The sequence below is a fragment of the Capsella rubella genome, unplaced genomic scaffold (genome assembly GCF_000375325.1).
Source record: "Capsella rubella cultivar Monte Gargano unplaced genomic scaffold, Caprub1_0 scaffold_7, whole genome shotgun sequence".
Lineage (NCBI taxonomy): Eukaryota > Viridiplantae > Streptophyta > Magnoliopsida > Brassicales > Brassicaceae > Capsella > Capsella rubella.
Window position 1 is genome coordinate 6,203,222 of NW_006238917.1, and position 16,633 is coordinate 6,219,854.

Sequence of the window (16,633 nt, forward strand, 5' to 3'; positions counted from 1 at the left end):
ACGTTTGACATGTTGATGTGCATCAAGTTGGGAGTGGAGGTGACGACGATGGTCTCACCTGTAGTTGGAGAATCTGTGGTCGACATGATCAGAGGAGTAGAGCAGAAAGAAGAGATGGAGAAGACGAAGTGAGGGAGGCGGCCACAGAAAAAAAAAAAATTTAGGTTTGTTTTAGGTATCGAAGGGCTTTGATACCATATATGATAGAATGCTTAATGTATTACATACACAAGAGTACAATATATATAGTGAGATACATGAGGGATTAGGGAACACATAATTACACATATATCCTCTCTCTTACAGATGACACAAAAAAGAAGAAGAAACCGTTGAGAGGATTACAGAAATCAGGAGAAACTTGAGTCTCTTTGGTATCGTATAAGTTTACTACAATCCTCTATATTCAATAATTAAACACAAATCAACAAGCTTGTACAAATTCATTCGAGTACATCAGTTAAGAAACAATGATATACAGAGAGTTATATATTGTTGTTTCGAACTGTGTTCTGTGGAAGCTCTGCTTGAATAACTCACATGGATTCAACGTCTTTTACTCTTGGCCTTGGTGACTCGATTTCTCACAGATGCATCTGGCGGCTTCCAAATGATGTCATCAAGCTTACTACAAAAAGTCTTGTAGAACTGCAAAAGACATTAACTGGTTTTACTATTCTGAGAATTGAGTCACAAAAACCTTATGGTGAAACTTATAACGTTAAGGTCTTCTTCTGAAACTAACCTTTAGGTATTCTTCTGTGTCTCCTGCTGCGTTTTGAATGTCCACCATGAGAATTGATGGTGCAACTTTGAAGACCTTCACATTTGAAAATTATTTTATGAGAGGTTGAGAGATAAGAGAGACCACAATAAAAAGACAGATTGGTTATTAAGAGATGTAAGAGAATTTACTTCTAGAATAACTGAGAAGTGGGACGTCTTATTTGCAGATAATCCTTCTACTCTCATCTGAAAGTTGAAATTGGAGCCCAAATACAGGTTTAGATGAAACTCTCAAGACATATTAAGCTACACATCACCAAAAACAATGAAGCAATTTCATCAACCGATGAGAATGCCTTGCCAAAGCAACTCTTACTCTAGTTTCTTACCTTGTAATTACGAATGTGTGTCTTAAAGCCCATGGACTGTGACACAACTTCCATGCTTGAAAGAACCACGTTTGCTGGCTTGTGTGAGATGAACCTTGTCTGATGCTTCATAGAGTCCTGTGATACACTTAACAAATTAACGAACTAAATATATAACATAGAGAAATGAGAAAAAAAAACAACTGAATAAGGAAGAGGAATGCACACAGCCGGTCATGCCCAGCACTGTACCTTTCCACGGTCAAAAAGAGTTGCGAGGTTCAGGCCCTGAGATAGAACAATTAGGTCAAACGCATTTAGAGTCAGTGGACCAGTGTCCCCTGTTCCATCCTGTGCATATATTTGTTCCTGCAACGTATAATGTTACATAGAACATATAAATATTACATCATTCTGAGTGCAGGCAGAAGAATAATCTCATTAAAATTAGAACAACAAGTGACTCTTGAAACACATGCTTTATACACAATACTCAATAACAAACAAACAGGGGACAAAGAACTGTGCCAACTGAATCCTACCTCCGGATCATCAAAAGCAGCATATACATCATCCAGGTTTACATGTTCGTAATCGATAAGTTGTACAGGAGTGTAATCCTTTAGAAACCAGTCATCTTTCCTGATTTCTGCAATTGTAATTCGCTGCCAGAAAAAAATGAGCAAGGCTACACTTGTCAGAATTTGCAACTTGAGATGAAAAGAGTATCTGTGGACAACTTCACCCACAACTATGTCATGTAATGCATTCAATTAACATCTTATCCATGTTGTATAGACCTTCCAAATGATCCAGGAAAGTTATGGAAGAATAGGTATATACTTTTAGGGTCTATTTGAGCGTTGAACATAATGATATGATTCAACAGCGTCAGGTCATATACTATAACGTAATCTACATACTGTATCTGTACATTCAAACTGCTGCACTTTCAACATGAGACACATCTCTCAAATACAGCAGACAGAATTAAGATTTAAGCAAATATTTCCGCAAGGAAAACTCAAAACTTACAGTTTCAGGATTTGGATCCAAGATTCTATTAATCAAGGACTTTGCCCCCAAAGCAAAATATGAGGGACAAGCAAACTCAGCTTTGTCAATCTGAAAAAATGTTGGAAAGGAAACCATATCAGAAATAGAGTACGTAGATGCCATACAAGCTAATAGTCACATAACACTTTAGATTTACAAAAAAGAGACTATTGACTACAGTGAAATTAACTAAGCCATAACCATTTTTATTACAGGTTCTCTAGGTATTCCTTGTTCAATCTTAATACTTCATTGGGATAGTTAAACTTGGCAGAAACATGAAGCTTTACAAAAAACGAAATAACAAGAATCCTGAAGCAACAACAGAAGAGCTCATGCCTTACTATATAAAGTTGGCAGATCAAGTTCATCAAATGGAAGATATCCTGCCATAAGAACATAAAGGATAATCCCACAGGACCATACATCTGCCACGGCACCATTGTAACCCTTGTGACTAAGAACCTAAACCAAAAACGAACAAGAACACATAAGCTACAATAAAAAAAAAAATATACATCCTATGTCAAACCATTGTGATATATGTATTACCTCAGGAGCAACGTAATTGGGAGTTCCACATGTTGTCTTTAGGATGGTCACTCCCTTCAGATCAAAGTAAGATAATTTAATTGATAATGATGCAATAACAAACTAATTTATCGAGATTTGAAAGAAAGATGAAACTGAGAGCCCCCATTACTTGTTCTGGCAATGCACTGAGGCCAAAATCAGATATCTTCAGGTTTCCTTGAGAATCCAGCAGAAGATTTTCCGGCTGCAATTGACACAAGACAATCATCAGATCAACAAACAAGCAATGGAAAGGTGTTGATAGTCAGCAAGAAATCACCTTTAGATCTCTATGGTAGACACCTTTACTGTGGCAGTAATCAACTCCATCAATAAGCTGGTGAAAGTATTTCCTAGCTTCTGATTCACCAAGACGCCCACTACGAACCTGTAGCAATGAAACAGGTGAATCAGATATAATGGCTTACAGAGTACAAAACACAGAAAAAACAAAAATCATCACGACAAGGTACTTGAGTCTTGAGTTGAGCTTAACTCACAATTTTATCAAACAGTTCACCACCAGTAATGTACTCCAGGATGATATAAATCTTTGTTCGGCTCGCCAGAACCTAAAAAAAAGGAGCAAAGATCAAATACCCATCATGAAAGCAACAACCTTTCAGTAAAAAAAAAAAAAAAAAAAAAAAAAGAGCAGAGACGAAGAAGCAAAACATTCACTTGCCTCATAAAGACGAACAACACAAGGATGACGAACAAGCTTCATTATTGAGATCTCTCTCTTAATCTGCTCATAATAAACACAACGGCCTTTGTTAAAACAACTGAATAACACAATCAAATCGAAGAGAGAAAGAAGTAGTAAGAAGAGAAGAGAAGGAGAACCTGATCAACCATCTTGCGCTTGAGGATGGTACTACGATCCACAATTTTCATAGCGACGCTCTCACCGGTCTCCGTATTCTGAGCGAACTTGACTTTAGCGAAGGTGCCTTCGCCAATAGTTCTACCTAATTCATACTTGCCAACCTTCCTTACCACCATTTCTGCTTAATTTCAATTTCACTGCATTTCAAAGTCTCTCTACTAGAGAACAAGATACAGGAGACAGAGAGAGAAAAGAGGAAAGGCACAAAAAGAAAAAAAAGAAAAAAAAGAAAAAAAAAGAAAAAAAAGTACGGAGTTGATGATTCTCTTTTTTTTTTTTTTTTTTTTTTGAAATTAAATTTACAACGACAAATATACAGAGTAGAGAAGGAGATTAATTAATTAAGGAATGTCTCAAATTTGGGAAAGAGATACGTGTATCAATTATCTTAATTACAACAAATGGAGAATTAAAGGGTCTAAAGCCAAACAATTAAGAGTAATAACAACTAATAACAAGTAACATGGGTTTAGGGTTAAGGAGTAGTCAGTCAGAAAAAGAGACTTTTGACGAGGAAGAGAGACGTGTTCGGCGACTACTTGCCACATTCTAATATTTTGGGTTTACACGTCATTCTTTGTTGTATTGTAAAGGTCAACATATTTATACCATAATTTTCACACATATACGACTTCTACACCTACCTGTGAGTCTGTGACCTGTCTATCTACAGAGACCGACCGATTTGTAGTTATTATGTTAGCAAGACTAGGAATTAAACATTGTTGATACGGGTGACCCGTTCTATAATAAGATTGAATTTGAATATTTTCTTCAGCTAAAGCTTATTTTTCGGGAATTTAATGAAAAAACCCCTCAACATTGGTGTGATCAATTTTTAAACCCTCAACTATTTTTTAGGTAAATAAAACCCTGAACTAAAAACATTAACAAATTTAATCCTTCACCTATAAAAAACCTAAACACACGTAATAATCTCTTCTACGCAATCAACGTTTGTTTAACTGAAACAAAAAAAAACTAAGCATTAGTTTTTAAATACAAAAATTAACAACAAACCTTCTCTGAAGAACCTTCGTTTTCCATAAACGTTCACACGTCGAATAATAGATCACCAAAAAAACTCTCAAATCGTGAAATCCTAAAACCTCAAAATTCCAAATGTTGAACGGTTAGTGAAAAAGAAACTAAAGTAGGTTTAATAGGCGATTGACACAGAGTTAATCGAGGGTGAGACGCATAATTAAATTTAATGATGGATGACATTAACTCATCGAGTCTCCATTATGGAGTGAGGTATTGATGGAACATATGTCTATTTCATCTGGTTTGAATTTTGTAAATTATTGTGGTAAGTCAAATTTTTTTGTTTGTTGTTGTAAATATGTTTCAGAATAAGCATTTTGCATAAAATATGAGAAAATTTTATATTTTCCATCAGGAATTGCAGAATACTATAATCGAAAATTGTGTTGTGATTGTAATATGTTTAAAAATATGCCTAGTGGTTTTCGTTTTACTATTCTGCTAGAGTATACCAAATTGTAACGATATAAATGTATGCTTTTATAGACGGAGGGTTAAATTTGTTAATGTTTTTTAGTTTAGGGTTTTATTTACTAAAAAAATAGTTGAGGGTTTAAAAATGGATCCAGCCAATGTTGAGGGTTTTTTTCATTAAATTCTCTTTTGAAACCTATCCAACATTCTAAATCTAATAATTGCCTTTTCATAAAGTTAACAAGCATAGTTGAAAAGGATCTTATTAGTACTTTCCTAACAGTTGTCTTCTGGAAGTTTTAGAAAGCATATTTGAAAGGGATTAGCTGAATAGATAAACATGCATGTATCTTCAAATCAACCCCATTAAAATGTAGATTAACAAAGCTAATGGGCAGAGACGCAGAGTAAACATCACCTTTGAATCAATGGTTCTTTTGCTTCTTGTTGTTATCCAATGTCCATATTATGAGATGTACAAGGCCCTAATAGAAAGCCCAAGCTTATTTCCGTTTACATATTTTGAGTTGGCCTTCTTTCTTTCTATATCTAATCTTCTGGCCAAATCAGACTGCTTTAGATCAACCAATGCAAGTCTTTAGCGGATGATTTTTCTTTTACCCTCCTGCCTGATTCACTATTAGATGAGCATTATAGGAATGAACATTTTGCCACAATTTTCAAATATTTGTCCTGTGAATTTTATGTGTAAAAAAGCTGATTGAATTGTAACAATGATAACTAAGAAAAAAGGGATAAAAGTGATTTGTAGATTATTATTCATTTTAAGAAACCTTTTAAATATTTGTTCAGATACAAGTTTACATGATTACCAAGTTAATCTCTCTACATGTCACCTGTCACACAGCTTATAAAAAAATGCAAAGGACGAATCTTTAAAAGGATAGAAAATGATGTTTATTGCCTCTTTTGTCAAAAACTTGATCATTCTTTTACTTCTCTCTTTTTCTCTTTTTCATTCATCAACAGAGCTAGAGCTACAATACAAAACAAACACAAAACGAAAAAGCTACAAAAAAAAAACTATATATTTTTTTAAAAAAGAAAAGAATGGGGAAATAGTCTCCCAAATAATGGAGCTGAAGTGGGGAGAGAGAGAGAGAGTCCAAAACTCGATAGACCAAAGCTTCTTTTTTTTTACCTACATATCTCTTTCTTCATCTGAATCGGACTTTGTTGTATCTGAGAGAGAGAGAGAGAGATAGCACAGAAGGTGATAGATCATTTTGGAGAGATCAAGTAAGAGTCTTTGGAGAATCTCCCTTGTTTGTGTTCATTTTATATTACTTGTATGACAGAAGAAGATAGCTCAGCGAAAATGTCAGAGGATGTTAAGAGATATCTCAAGTTGGATCCACGCTCCGCCGCTGCTTCTGAACCACCTCCCGCTGCTGCATTGGCTAACAAGTCCCGCAATTTCAAATCTTTCGAGCCGCCCTGTCCGGACCATGTCCTCGAGAACGTTCTTGAGAACGTGCTTCAGTTCCTCACTTCCAGATGCGATCGCAACGCTGTGTCATTGGTCTGCAAATCGTGGTGGCGAGTCGAGTCTCAGACCCGATTCGAGGTTTTTATCGGTAACTGCTACTCGCTCTCTCCTGCTCGCCTTACTCACCGGTTCAAGCGTGTTAGGTCTTTAGTGCTCAAAGGGAAACCTAGGTTTGCTGATTTTAATCTCATGCCTCCTAATTGGGGAGCTCAGTTTGCTCCTTGGGTTGTTGCGACTGCCAAGGCTTACCCTTGGCTCGAGAAGGTCCATTTGAAGCGCATGCTTGTTACGGATGATGATTTAGCTCTTCTCGCTGACTCGTTTCCTGGGTTCAAGGATCTTACTTTGGTCTGCTGTGAAGGTTTTGGGACTAGTGGTATAGCTGTTGTTGCTAACAAATGCAGGTAATTTGTAGATCTCCTCTCTTTCATTTACTGAGAGTCTTTTTGAAATGCTTGAGGGATCCATATCATTTTCAAGCTTTTTAGAAAAGTTAAAAAGGTCTTTCATCAAACTCATCAAGTGGGAATTTGTTTCAGACAGCTTAGGGTCCTTGATCTGTTGGAGTCAGAAGTCACCGATGACGAGGTGGATTGGATTTCTTGTTTTCCTGCGGGTGAAACGCATCTGGAGTCTTTATCTTTTGACTGTGTAGAATCCCCTATCAATTTCAAGGCATTGGAGGGGCTTGTGGTTAGGTCACCGTTCTTGAAGAAACTTAGAACGAACAGGTTTGTTTCCCTTGAAGAGCTGCATCGACTAATGGTTCGAGCACCGCAGTTAACCAGTCTTGGGACGGGCTCATTCAGTCCAGACAATGTGCCTCAGGGTGCACAAGAACCGGATTATGCAGCTGCTTTTCGTGCTTGTAAATCCATATCTTGTCTCTCAGGATTCAGGGAATTGACCCCCGAGTATCTCCCAGCTATCTCTCCAGTTTGTGCCAATCTCACTTCTCTTAACTTCAGTTATGCTAACATTTCTCCTGACATGCTCAAGCCCATCATACGCAACTGTCACAATATCCGAGTCTTCTGGGTATGTGTATCTTTCTTGATCATTACTGTATGGGTTTCTAACATATTTTCTAATTTAGTTTGATATGTTGTCTATGGAGGAACTTGAGTTACATGTATATCTTGAAACTTTTATAACGCAGGCTCTTGACTCCATATGCGATGAAGGATTACAGGCAGTGGCAGCAACATGCAAGGAGCTTCGTGAGCTTCGGGTTTTCCCTTTCGATCCTCGTGAAGACAGCGAAGGTCCTATCTCGGGAGTAGGCCTCCAAGCAATTTCAGAGGGCTGTAGAAAACTAGAGTCCATCCTGTACTTTTGCCAGCGGATGACTAATGGAGCTGTAACAGCCATGTCTGAGAACTGTCCCCAGCTTACCGTGTTTAGGCTTTGCATAATGGGTCGCCATAGGCCTGACCATGTGACAGGAAAGCCAATGGACGACGGATTTGGTGCCATTGTTAAAAACTGCAAGAAGCTAACCAGACTTGCAGTATCTGGGTTACTAACAGATGAAGCTTTTAGCTATATTGGAGAATATGGGAAGCTGATTCGTACGCTATCTGTAGCTTTTGCTGGGAACAGTGACAAGGCTCTGAGATATGTTCTTGAGGGTTGTCCTAAACTACAAAAGCTTGAAATCAGGGACAGTCCCTTCGGGGATGCTGGATTGCGCTCTGGTATGCATCGGTATTGCAATATGAGGTTTGTTTGGTTGTCGTCATGTGCCTTATCTCGGGGATGCTGCAGGGATGTTGCTCATGCTCTGCCTAATGTAGTGGTGGAGGTGTTTGGGTCAGATGATGATTACGACGACACTGTCATTGTGGATTATGTTGAGACAATGTACTTGTACCGGTCCCTTGATGGCCCAAGGAAGGATGCTCCAAAGTTTGTAACAATATTATGAAAAAAAACTTGAGTGCAAATGAGGCCAATGCTTGGAGAAAGCGAGCAAGCAGAAGAGAAAGTGTTCGTAATTGTAAGTGCTTCAGATACACTGTATGATTGTTTTGCCATTTGATTTGGTTGTGTAGCCGCAAAGGGAGAAAAGGTTATGAAAGAATCAATCGTGTATTATTTTGTTTGTGTGGTAATATTGGTGTTTTTCACAAACATTGCCAGGCTTATTTACAGCCACTTTAGGAATACTTTCCAAAGAATTTATTCGTTATACATAACATCTTAAGCTTATCTATTTTTGCTTACTATTGTTTTCTTCATCATTCTTCTTCTCTTCCTCCATCACCAGATGCTCTAATGTCTCAATGAAACCCGTAACTTTCTCCAAGCTTTTCTCATCAAGCCTCGGGACGGTATGGCCTTTGGGGTGATGAACGACAACCGGACTCTTAAAGAATTCAATCAGCTCGGTTCCGTAAGGTTTCAAGAAATCCGTCTCTCCTGCAACCAGATTCGAGCATCATCAATGAAATGAGCCTTGTTGGAGAACTTGGCAAACTGGAGTTGAGATATCATAGATCATCAAATATTATATTACCTAGAAAGTGGAGGGAGAGAGTGTCCAAGGAAGACGAATACGCATTCTCTATCAGCTTCGTGGATTTGAACATAGCTCCTCCAATGATTATGATATACTTAATCTTTGGCACTTTCTGTAGTGCAATTCCCTGCAAATTTTTTTTTTTGCAAAAACAATATTCAGAAAAAGCCTTTGTTAATATAATTGTGATGTTTGTGTTTGTAAAATAGACACGTACCTTAGCTTGCAGTCCTGGTAAGCCCCCAGACAAAATTGCCCCCTGCAATAATTTGTACATAGAGAGATAGAACAAAAAGTCAAATTTGGAATTTCAAAGAGAGTGCAAAACTCAGACTCTGTTGATGCAATCTCCAAATGTAGATTACCTGAGAAAACCCAATGAGACCATCAAAGGGACCAAGCTTGATCATACGATCCTCAAGATACTCCAAACATTTCTCGAAGTTGGTATACTCTGTGAATTCCTGAATTTTAAAGTTTCCCAACGTAAATATAAAACACACGAATCGAGAGTTGGAGACATATAAGAAAAGAGGGGAGAAAACAAAAAAAAGACCTTGTTGAACTGAAACCACTCGTAATAAGGAGGATCGAAGATGCCTTCGACATCAGATTTGCCTTGACAAGGAAAAGGCGCGTCGAGGAACACGAGATCTAGCCGGTCGATTACAGATTTAGGCCATTTGTGAAGCTGTATCTTCATTATCTCTCCGCTCGTACGGAATCCATGGAGACACAAAAACCTTGGTTTCCTCACAATCGCTCCTCCTCCTTCGCTTCCCATTTTCTTTTTCCCTTTCTTACACAATTCACACAGTTTTGTTATTGTTGTTTTGTCTTCCCCCTTCAAGCTCTCTGTTGCAATGCAAATACCAAATATCTTCCTTCTTCTAGGAACCATCGTTGTTCACATTTATATATCACTTTTTCTCCTTTTTTTCATCATCTTTTTTAATTTTTTATCGCACATGTGAATACCAAAACAAGGTCGCTAGATTGGGCCAACCTGATTGGTTGGCAAATTTTGGTCATAAATCAACGGCCTGGAAACAATCAGTGTTTACACCGGACGGTCAAGATTATTCTTATTTCACGGGAATTTGGAATCTACCACCCGTGTGAGAAACGACATCATTCGTCGGCTAGTTAGGCGTCGGTCCAATTAAAGTCGAACCAGTACTAAACCGGGTTTTATAGTCTAGAACTAGTGTAGAACTTCTACAATCATAAGTCAAATCCGGTTTTTAAAATTGATTTTCTTTATCAATATTGTTGTCAAACAGATTCGAGAGAGAGGGAGGGAGATGAGGAGAAGAGGCAAGGAAGAAGACGAAGTGGAACAGTTGCTTCAAGCTGCTCAAGATGAGATGATACTCAAGCTCTCCGTTGATTCTCACACCTCTCGATCTTCTTCCGATTACTTAGATCCAGATCTCCATTCCAGATTTCTCGCTCTCAAATCTCAGAAGAAGACGAACGATCACCAGAAACAACGGCCGAGATCGCCGCCGCCGCCGAAATCAAAAGATGTTATTGAAGAAACGCCGGAAGATATCATGCTCAGATTCGCGGCTCTGAAGACTTCTCTCCCCTCCGCGTCTTCTTCGTCCTCTGTTTCGAAGCCTGTTCTTCTTCACGATCAAATCGGAGAAGATAGTGATGAAATCGGAGAAGATGCTGAAGTGGAAAAGCTGATTCAGTGGGCTATAGACGCCGCTCGTCTCGATCCTTCACCTCCTTCTGACGATGATGACAATCAGAGTTCCGATGACGATGATGAGGATGATTCAAAGAGAGGTGCCAAACCCTGATTATAACAACTTTGGCTCTACGTGTAACTCCGTAAGGTGTTTTCTAATGTTTGCATTCACAGATATATCAGATCAAGTGTTGTCATTTGCCTGATACCATTGTATAGTGCCATTTTTACGATCAGTGAAAAATGGAATTGAGAACACAATCCAAATCATTTGCTATCAAGTAGAGAAGTAGATTCATGATCATGATAGGTTACACTTAGGACGGTGGGAGCTTCTTAATGAACTCCAAAACAGCTTTGACAGTGTTAGTGGCAGCCAAAGATCCAAACTTATGAACAGTGTTGTCTCCTCCTACTCCAGCTAAATCTGACAATCCCCTTATCACGATTATTGGATACCCATTTGATACGCACGTCTAGCTCAAATCAAAACACAAACATGTCACTTGAATAGTCAAAATTAAGGTGATCTTAAATGTTTCAAAGATGAATAATTACCATAGCCACTGCAGAACTCTCCATATCTGAGGAGGAAACCCCAAAAGTATCGTATAAGAACTTTCTATAGGCTGCATTATCCACAAATATGTCAGCAGTGGCTGCTTTTAATCCAACCACCAACTTTGGTTTCTGGGGAAGGCACAAACTTGCATTCACACACTGCGACAGCTCCATCTTCTGCACCCATATACCATATGAAGAACTGTCGTTAACAAGTGGAACCATTCTTTATTACTACCTAATCAGTATAGATCCTTCTTAACAAACCTCAAGATCAGCTGCAAGATGAAGCCACTCTTGAGTTGTATTGATCCAAAACACGTTCTGAGGTGAATTGATGTGACCAGTGACTGAATATAGTTGCTCCTTACCGTATCTGAGACTCCCTAACTCATTGTTACCATCTCCTTGTGGAATATTATAGTTCCCCATATCTAAGTCCACTACATCCGCACCTCCCTTTGTTTTGCCTGGATTCTGTTTTTAATCGTACTGGAGATCATCAGACAATATGAAGAAGCAACTAATTATATATCATTATCGAACTAGTTCACTTAAAAAGAAATTACCAGCCAATCCCACAAGCCAGCATTGGTGATTTGCTTAGGAATGCTCACATCTCCTATGGACATTGAGTTGTTTATATTTCCTGCAATACCAAAGTGAACGATCCCTTTCACATTGAACACATCTATCATCTGTTGTGTTACTGCTGCTGCGTTCACCTGCAAAATTTCTTATTAACATTTACCATATCTCCTTTTTTTATTGAGTGTAACAGAAGAATAAATATGGACTAAAACATTCATATAAAACTTTTTTTTTCTTCATTCATTCTGTGATGTTGACATAAGTTTTTTCTTCTCATTTGAATTATTCTATTTTATGTGGGTCAAGACTCAAGCATCAAGATAATGTTGTCCTTATCGCTAGTGTGTGTACTAGTTTCTTAGATAAAAATAATAACCAGACAAACTCTTTTTCTTGTTGTATTTTGTTTTGGTCACAAGATGTTGTGGTTACTCACCAATCCTCTCCCACATCTGACATACACAACCTTTTTTTCATGAATCTTCCCTATTCGAAAACGTCTTCCTGCATTCATATACGTAGAGTAGTCATAACAACAATGATCACTATCTTACATTTTCATCTCAAAGGAACTTATGTCCATTTAACCAAAACAAAAAGGATCAGTCTCTTAAGGTAGAAAACATTGAAAGAAAAGAGTTTGATTCAAGTCGTAAATGAAGTTCAGTAGATACCAGAGAGATCCAAGAAAGGATGAGTAGGGTCAGGTCTGAAATCGACACTGCGGAGAAAAGCATCTTCTTCGGTCTCAATGACTGTCACCAGGCCGATGTAAGTTCCTCTGCGGTTGAGTCTTCTGATGGGAATGGCGGATTCTAGTTTGTTAGAAGGTGTAGGTGAAACTGGCAAAACGTGGAAGGAAGAGATGATGATGATGAAGAACAGAGGAAGTAGACAAAGAGTGTGGTCCTGGGAAGCCATCTGACTGGTTGGTTTGAGATATAAACTCACAGCTCATATGTAAGCATATCATTCATATATAGTGTCCAAGTGGACCAATTCTAACCTCTACGAGGCTGCTATAAGCAGAAACTAGTAAATTAGTAAGAATCTTTACTGTAAGAAATTTCTTCTTTCCACGTGATTTTCGTTTCAGTAAACATACGGCTGCGCAATATGTATTTGTGCTTTCTTGCTAGTTGCTATAATACTGATACAGTTCAATGTCATGTTGAAAAATATTGAGAAACATTGTGTTGAAAATTAGAGTTCAATATGTAATCAACAGCAACATTTGTTGCTTTGCTTATTTAATAATAAAAAATGCAGTTTCAAACATTCATAATTAACAAGAGGTTACACATAGGGATTAGTCTTGTGGTACGGTGGGAGCTTTTTAATGAACTCTAAAACAGCTTTGGCAGTGTTAGTGGCAGCCAATGATCCAAACTTTCTAACAGTGTTATCTCCCACTCCTGCTAAATCTGATAGTCCCCTTATCACAATGATTGGATACCCATTTGACACGCACGTCTGGTCAAATCAAAACACAAACAAAACAAAATAACACTTTAGATCAAATTAAGTCATGAAATTAATGATTCAAACATGAATAATATTATCACTCTTACCATAGCCACTGCAGAGCTCTCCATATCTGAGGAAGAAACCCCAAAAGAATTGTATAAGAAATTTCTATAGGCTGCATTATCCACAAATATGTCAGCAGTGGCTGCTTTCAATCCAATCACCAATTTTGGTTTCTCTGGAAGACACAAAGTTGAGTTCACACACTGCAATAGCTCAATCTTCTGCAGCCATATACCATAAGAAGAACAACCCTTTAACAATGGAACTATTGCAAAGCTCGAATCTAATCAAAATATAATTAATCATTGTTAACAAACCTCTAGACCAGCTGCAAGATGAAGCCACTCTTGAGTTGTGTTTATCCAAAACACTTTCTGAGGTGAGTTGATAGGACCATTGACTGAATATAATTCCTCGGAACTATATCCAATAGTCCCTAGCTCATTTTTGCCATCTCCTTGTGGAACATTATAGTTCCCAACATCTAAGTACGCTACATCCTCACCTCCCTTTGCTTTGTCTGGATTCTGTGAAGAATCATTCAAAAAGCATAAGACAATATGAATTAGAAGCAACTAATTATATATCAGTATATCAAAATTGTGTAATTAAAACAAAATTACCAGCCAATCCCACAAGCCAGCATTGGTGATTTGCTTAGGAATGCTCACATCTCCAATGGACATTGAGTTGTTTATATTTCCTGCAATACCAAAGTGAACGATCCCTTTCACGTTGAACACATCTAACATCTGTTGTGTTGCTGCTGCTGCGTTCACCTGCATTTTTTTTTAAAAAAATTACATTTACCACCTCCATTTTTGAGTCTACTAATTTGCTATTTTTGTAAGGATGTGTATGTATGAAACATTATGTTATATTTTTTATTTATATCATCATTTCGATTATTTTAACATTATGTTATATTTTATTCGGATCCAGGATTTGGTCTGCGCCCACAGCCCCACACCTTGATTTGGCATGTGCTCATCCATGCTGTATACTACTTGTTTAGGTAAGAAATACAATAACCAGTTGTAACCTATCTTGTTTTGGTCAACTTAAATGTGTTGTGGTTACTCACCATTCCTATGCCACATCTGACGTACACAACCTTCTTGCCATGAATCTTTCCAATCCGAAAACGTCTTCCTGCATTCATGTTACTCAATACTCATCATCAGAAACTAGTACTAGCTTACATTTAACTACAAGACTCGTAAGATGGACAACTTGGAAAACAAAAGATTGATTCAAGTGGTAAATTAAGTTCAGTATAGATGTTTAATTAGATACCAGAGAGATCCAAGAAGGGATGACTAGGGTCGGGTCTGAAATCGACACTGCCGAGAAAAGCATCTTCTTCAGTCTCAAAGACTGTCACGAGGCCGATGTAAGGTCCTCTGCGGTTGACTTTTCTGATGGTGATGACGGATTCTAGTTTGTGTGAAGGTGTGGATGAAACAAGCAAAACGTGTGAGGAAGAGATGAAGATAATGAAGAGCAGAGGAAGAAGAAGACAAAGAGTGTGGTCATGGGAAGCCATATCTGTTTGGTTGGTTTGAGATTTAAATCCACATGAGCTCTGCAGGTATACGCGTATATATAGCATTCAAGACCAAACCTCAACGAGCCTGAGATCAGATGAACGGAAGCTAGTATGATGTTTCTTCTTCCCTCGTTATTCTCGTTTGCTTGATTATTTTTGTCTTCAATTGATATTATAATATACACATTAAACATGCAGCTTCACACTTATTATTATATATGATATGTTGGAGGTTCGGTATACGAGATCAAATATGAAACATGAGTTTGACCAATAAATTTCCTATGGATCATTTACGAAAAACATCATAATCTTTAATTTGAGTTTCTCTTTTCTTCTTTTTTGTTTAACTTTACGAGATTTTATAAGAGTTAAGTACACAAACTCGATCAAAATCAAAACCTTAAAGAGATCATTGCACATTTCTTTAGAGGATGAAAGAATTTGCATGGCACTTTAGAGTTTAGATCGACTTGTGGTATGTAACTCATATATTTATGGCTTAATGATTAAATTGATCAAGTTCGGTTGATCCAGTCTAAAAGTGGGAGTTTATTGATCCTTTTAGCTTAGTACATATAGGTGATCAAGAGAAACTTAATACTCCTCATGGTTTCAACATACTATAGCTGCAAACCCAAAATTGTCAATGATGTAACTTACACCTTTTTCCCCAATTCTAAAGCCAGAGCCCACCGGCCCATTTATCTCACCATGAGGGGGAAGTAGAAGGAGATGAAGGATGAACTCTTCTTTCTAGTTGTACCAGAGAAACATATCACTATCACTCGGGAACTTGACATTTCTTGAAATCTTCTTCTCTCTATTGGTAGTGTAGTTGACATTTTACTTAACATCGTCCACCTGTATTTGCTAGCTTTAATTGTTATGATCCTATAAACTCAAGCAACAACACTAAAGTTCAAAATGTGGTAGATATGTACTCATTAGACCCGATGATTAATTTACTTCTGAGCTATAATCCCAATTTTATTAGATAAATTTTGTGTTTATTTTTCTCTTAATTATTTTTTTCAGTTTTTTTGGAACACAAAAATAAAAATATACAGTAAAACCTCTATAAATTAATAATGTTGGGACTATGAAAATCTATTAATTTATAGAGGTATTAATTTATCGATAAATTAATAATTATTAATTTATAGAGAGATATTCCTAATTTGGAACATATTTTCAAAACAATATTTAAAAATAAGATTTAATCATGATAATTAGTATTTTATATAATCAATTACAAATAAAACAATAATTATTAGAGAAATACCCTAGAATACCATCAAATCTAATTTTTGTTCCTAATATAACACACACTCCATAATTTTCCATTAATACCATTAATTTATTGATTACAAAGACTACTATACCCTTCTGCTAAAACAACAAACAAGTGAAATTTTGGTGTGATATCGATTGACTCTATCATCTCTTTCGTCATTCTCCGACATCGATTTCGGCGAGATTAGACGGATCTACCTAGTTACGACGTCGTATATTTATTCCTTACCATCATCTTCCTTCGATATCACAAATCTTCGACATCGTCATCGCTGACATCGTCGTCTCCGAGATCATCGTCTC

The 16,633-nt window shown here is 37.3% G+C and overlaps 6 protein-coding genes across 7 annotated transcripts; 2 read left to right on the forward strand and 4 right to left on the reverse strand.

Moving 5' to 3' along the window:
- Positions 1-201: 201 nt before the first annotated feature.
- LOC17878850 (CBL-interacting serine/threonine-protein kinase 8) lies at positions 202-3,843 on the reverse strand. The gene is made up of 14 exons (XM_006283672.2): positions 3,570-3,843; positions 3,409-3,471; positions 3,224-3,295; positions 3,004-3,111; positions 2,854-2,928; positions 2,703-2,756; positions 2,490-2,615; positions 2,130-2,219; positions 1,637-1,759; positions 1,347-1,463; positions 1,116-1,232; positions 916-972; positions 746-820; positions 202-648 (listed from the first exon to the last, which is right to left on the reverse strand). Exons 1-14 carry the CDS (start codon positions 3,726-3,728, stop codon positions 547-549), a joined length of 1,338 nt encoding a protein of 445 aa, XP_006283734.1. The 5' UTR covers positions 3,729-3,843; the 3' UTR covers positions 202-546.
- A 2,313-nt stretch (positions 3,844-6,156) lies between these two features.
- LOC17880931 (F-box protein FBX14) lies at positions 6,157-8,943 on the forward strand. 2 transcript variants are annotated; one of them, XR_002833104.1, is made up of 4 exons: positions 6,157-6,987; positions 7,123-7,621; positions 7,743-8,582; positions 8,853-8,943. XR_002833104.1 is itself a non-coding variant. In XM_006285209.2 (3 exons), the coding sequence occupies exons 1-3, from the start codon at positions 6,386-6,388 to the stop codon at positions 8,508-8,510; spliced, it is 1,869 nt and encodes a 622-aa protein (XP_006285271.1). In that variant the 5' UTR covers positions 6,157-6,385; the 3' UTR covers positions 8,511-8,798. The 2 variants fall into 2 exon arrangements, 1 of the variants encoding a protein (XP_006285271.1); XM_006285209.2 differs by lacking the exon at positions 8,853-8,943 and having other exon boundaries at positions 7,743-8,798.
- LOC17878485 (esterase AGAP003155) lies at positions 8,659-10,008 on the reverse strand. The gene is made up of 5 exons (XM_006285309.2): positions 9,661-10,008; positions 9,470-9,568; positions 9,322-9,363; positions 9,102-9,231; positions 8,659-9,004 (listed from the first exon to the last, which is right to left on the reverse strand). Exons 1-5 carry the CDS (start codon positions 10,003-10,005, stop codon positions 8,796-8,798), a joined length of 825 nt encoding a protein of 274 aa, XP_006285371.1. The 5' UTR covers positions 10,006-10,008; the 3' UTR covers positions 8,659-8,795.
- Positions 10,009-10,356: 348 nt separating this feature from the next.
- LOC17880484 lies at positions 10,357-11,064 on the forward strand. Its single transcript, XM_006285935.2, has one exon. It carries the CDS (start codon positions 10,409-10,411, stop codon positions 10,913-10,915), a length of 507 nt encoding a protein of 168 aa, XP_006285997.1. The 5' UTR covers positions 10,357-10,408; the 3' UTR covers positions 10,916-11,064.
- LOC17878389 (bark storage protein A) lies at positions 11,018-12,983 on the reverse strand. Its single transcript, XM_006286040.2, has 6 exons — positions 12,630-12,983; positions 12,392-12,459; positions 11,934-12,089; positions 11,632-11,841; positions 11,362-11,541; positions 11,018-11,279 (listed from the first exon to the last, which is right to left on the reverse strand). Exons 1-6 carry the CDS (start codon positions 12,874-12,876, stop codon positions 11,121-11,123), a joined length of 1,020 nt encoding a protein of 339 aa, XP_006286102.1. The 5' UTR covers positions 12,877-12,983; the 3' UTR covers positions 11,018-11,120.
- A 188-nt stretch (positions 12,984-13,171) lies between these two features.
- Positions 13,172-15,212, reverse strand: LOC17881004 (bark storage protein A). Its single transcript, XM_006286072.2, has 6 exons — positions 14,782-15,212; positions 14,570-14,637; positions 14,109-14,264; positions 13,803-14,012; positions 13,527-13,706; positions 13,172-13,428 (listed from the first exon to the last, which is right to left on the reverse strand). The coding sequence occupies exons 1-6, from the start codon at positions 15,095-15,097 to the stop codon at positions 13,252-13,254; spliced, it is 1,107 nt and encodes a 368-aa protein (XP_006286134.2). The 5' UTR covers positions 15,098-15,212; the 3' UTR covers positions 13,172-13,251.
- Between the last annotated feature and the right edge of the window lie 1,421 nt (positions 15,213-16,633).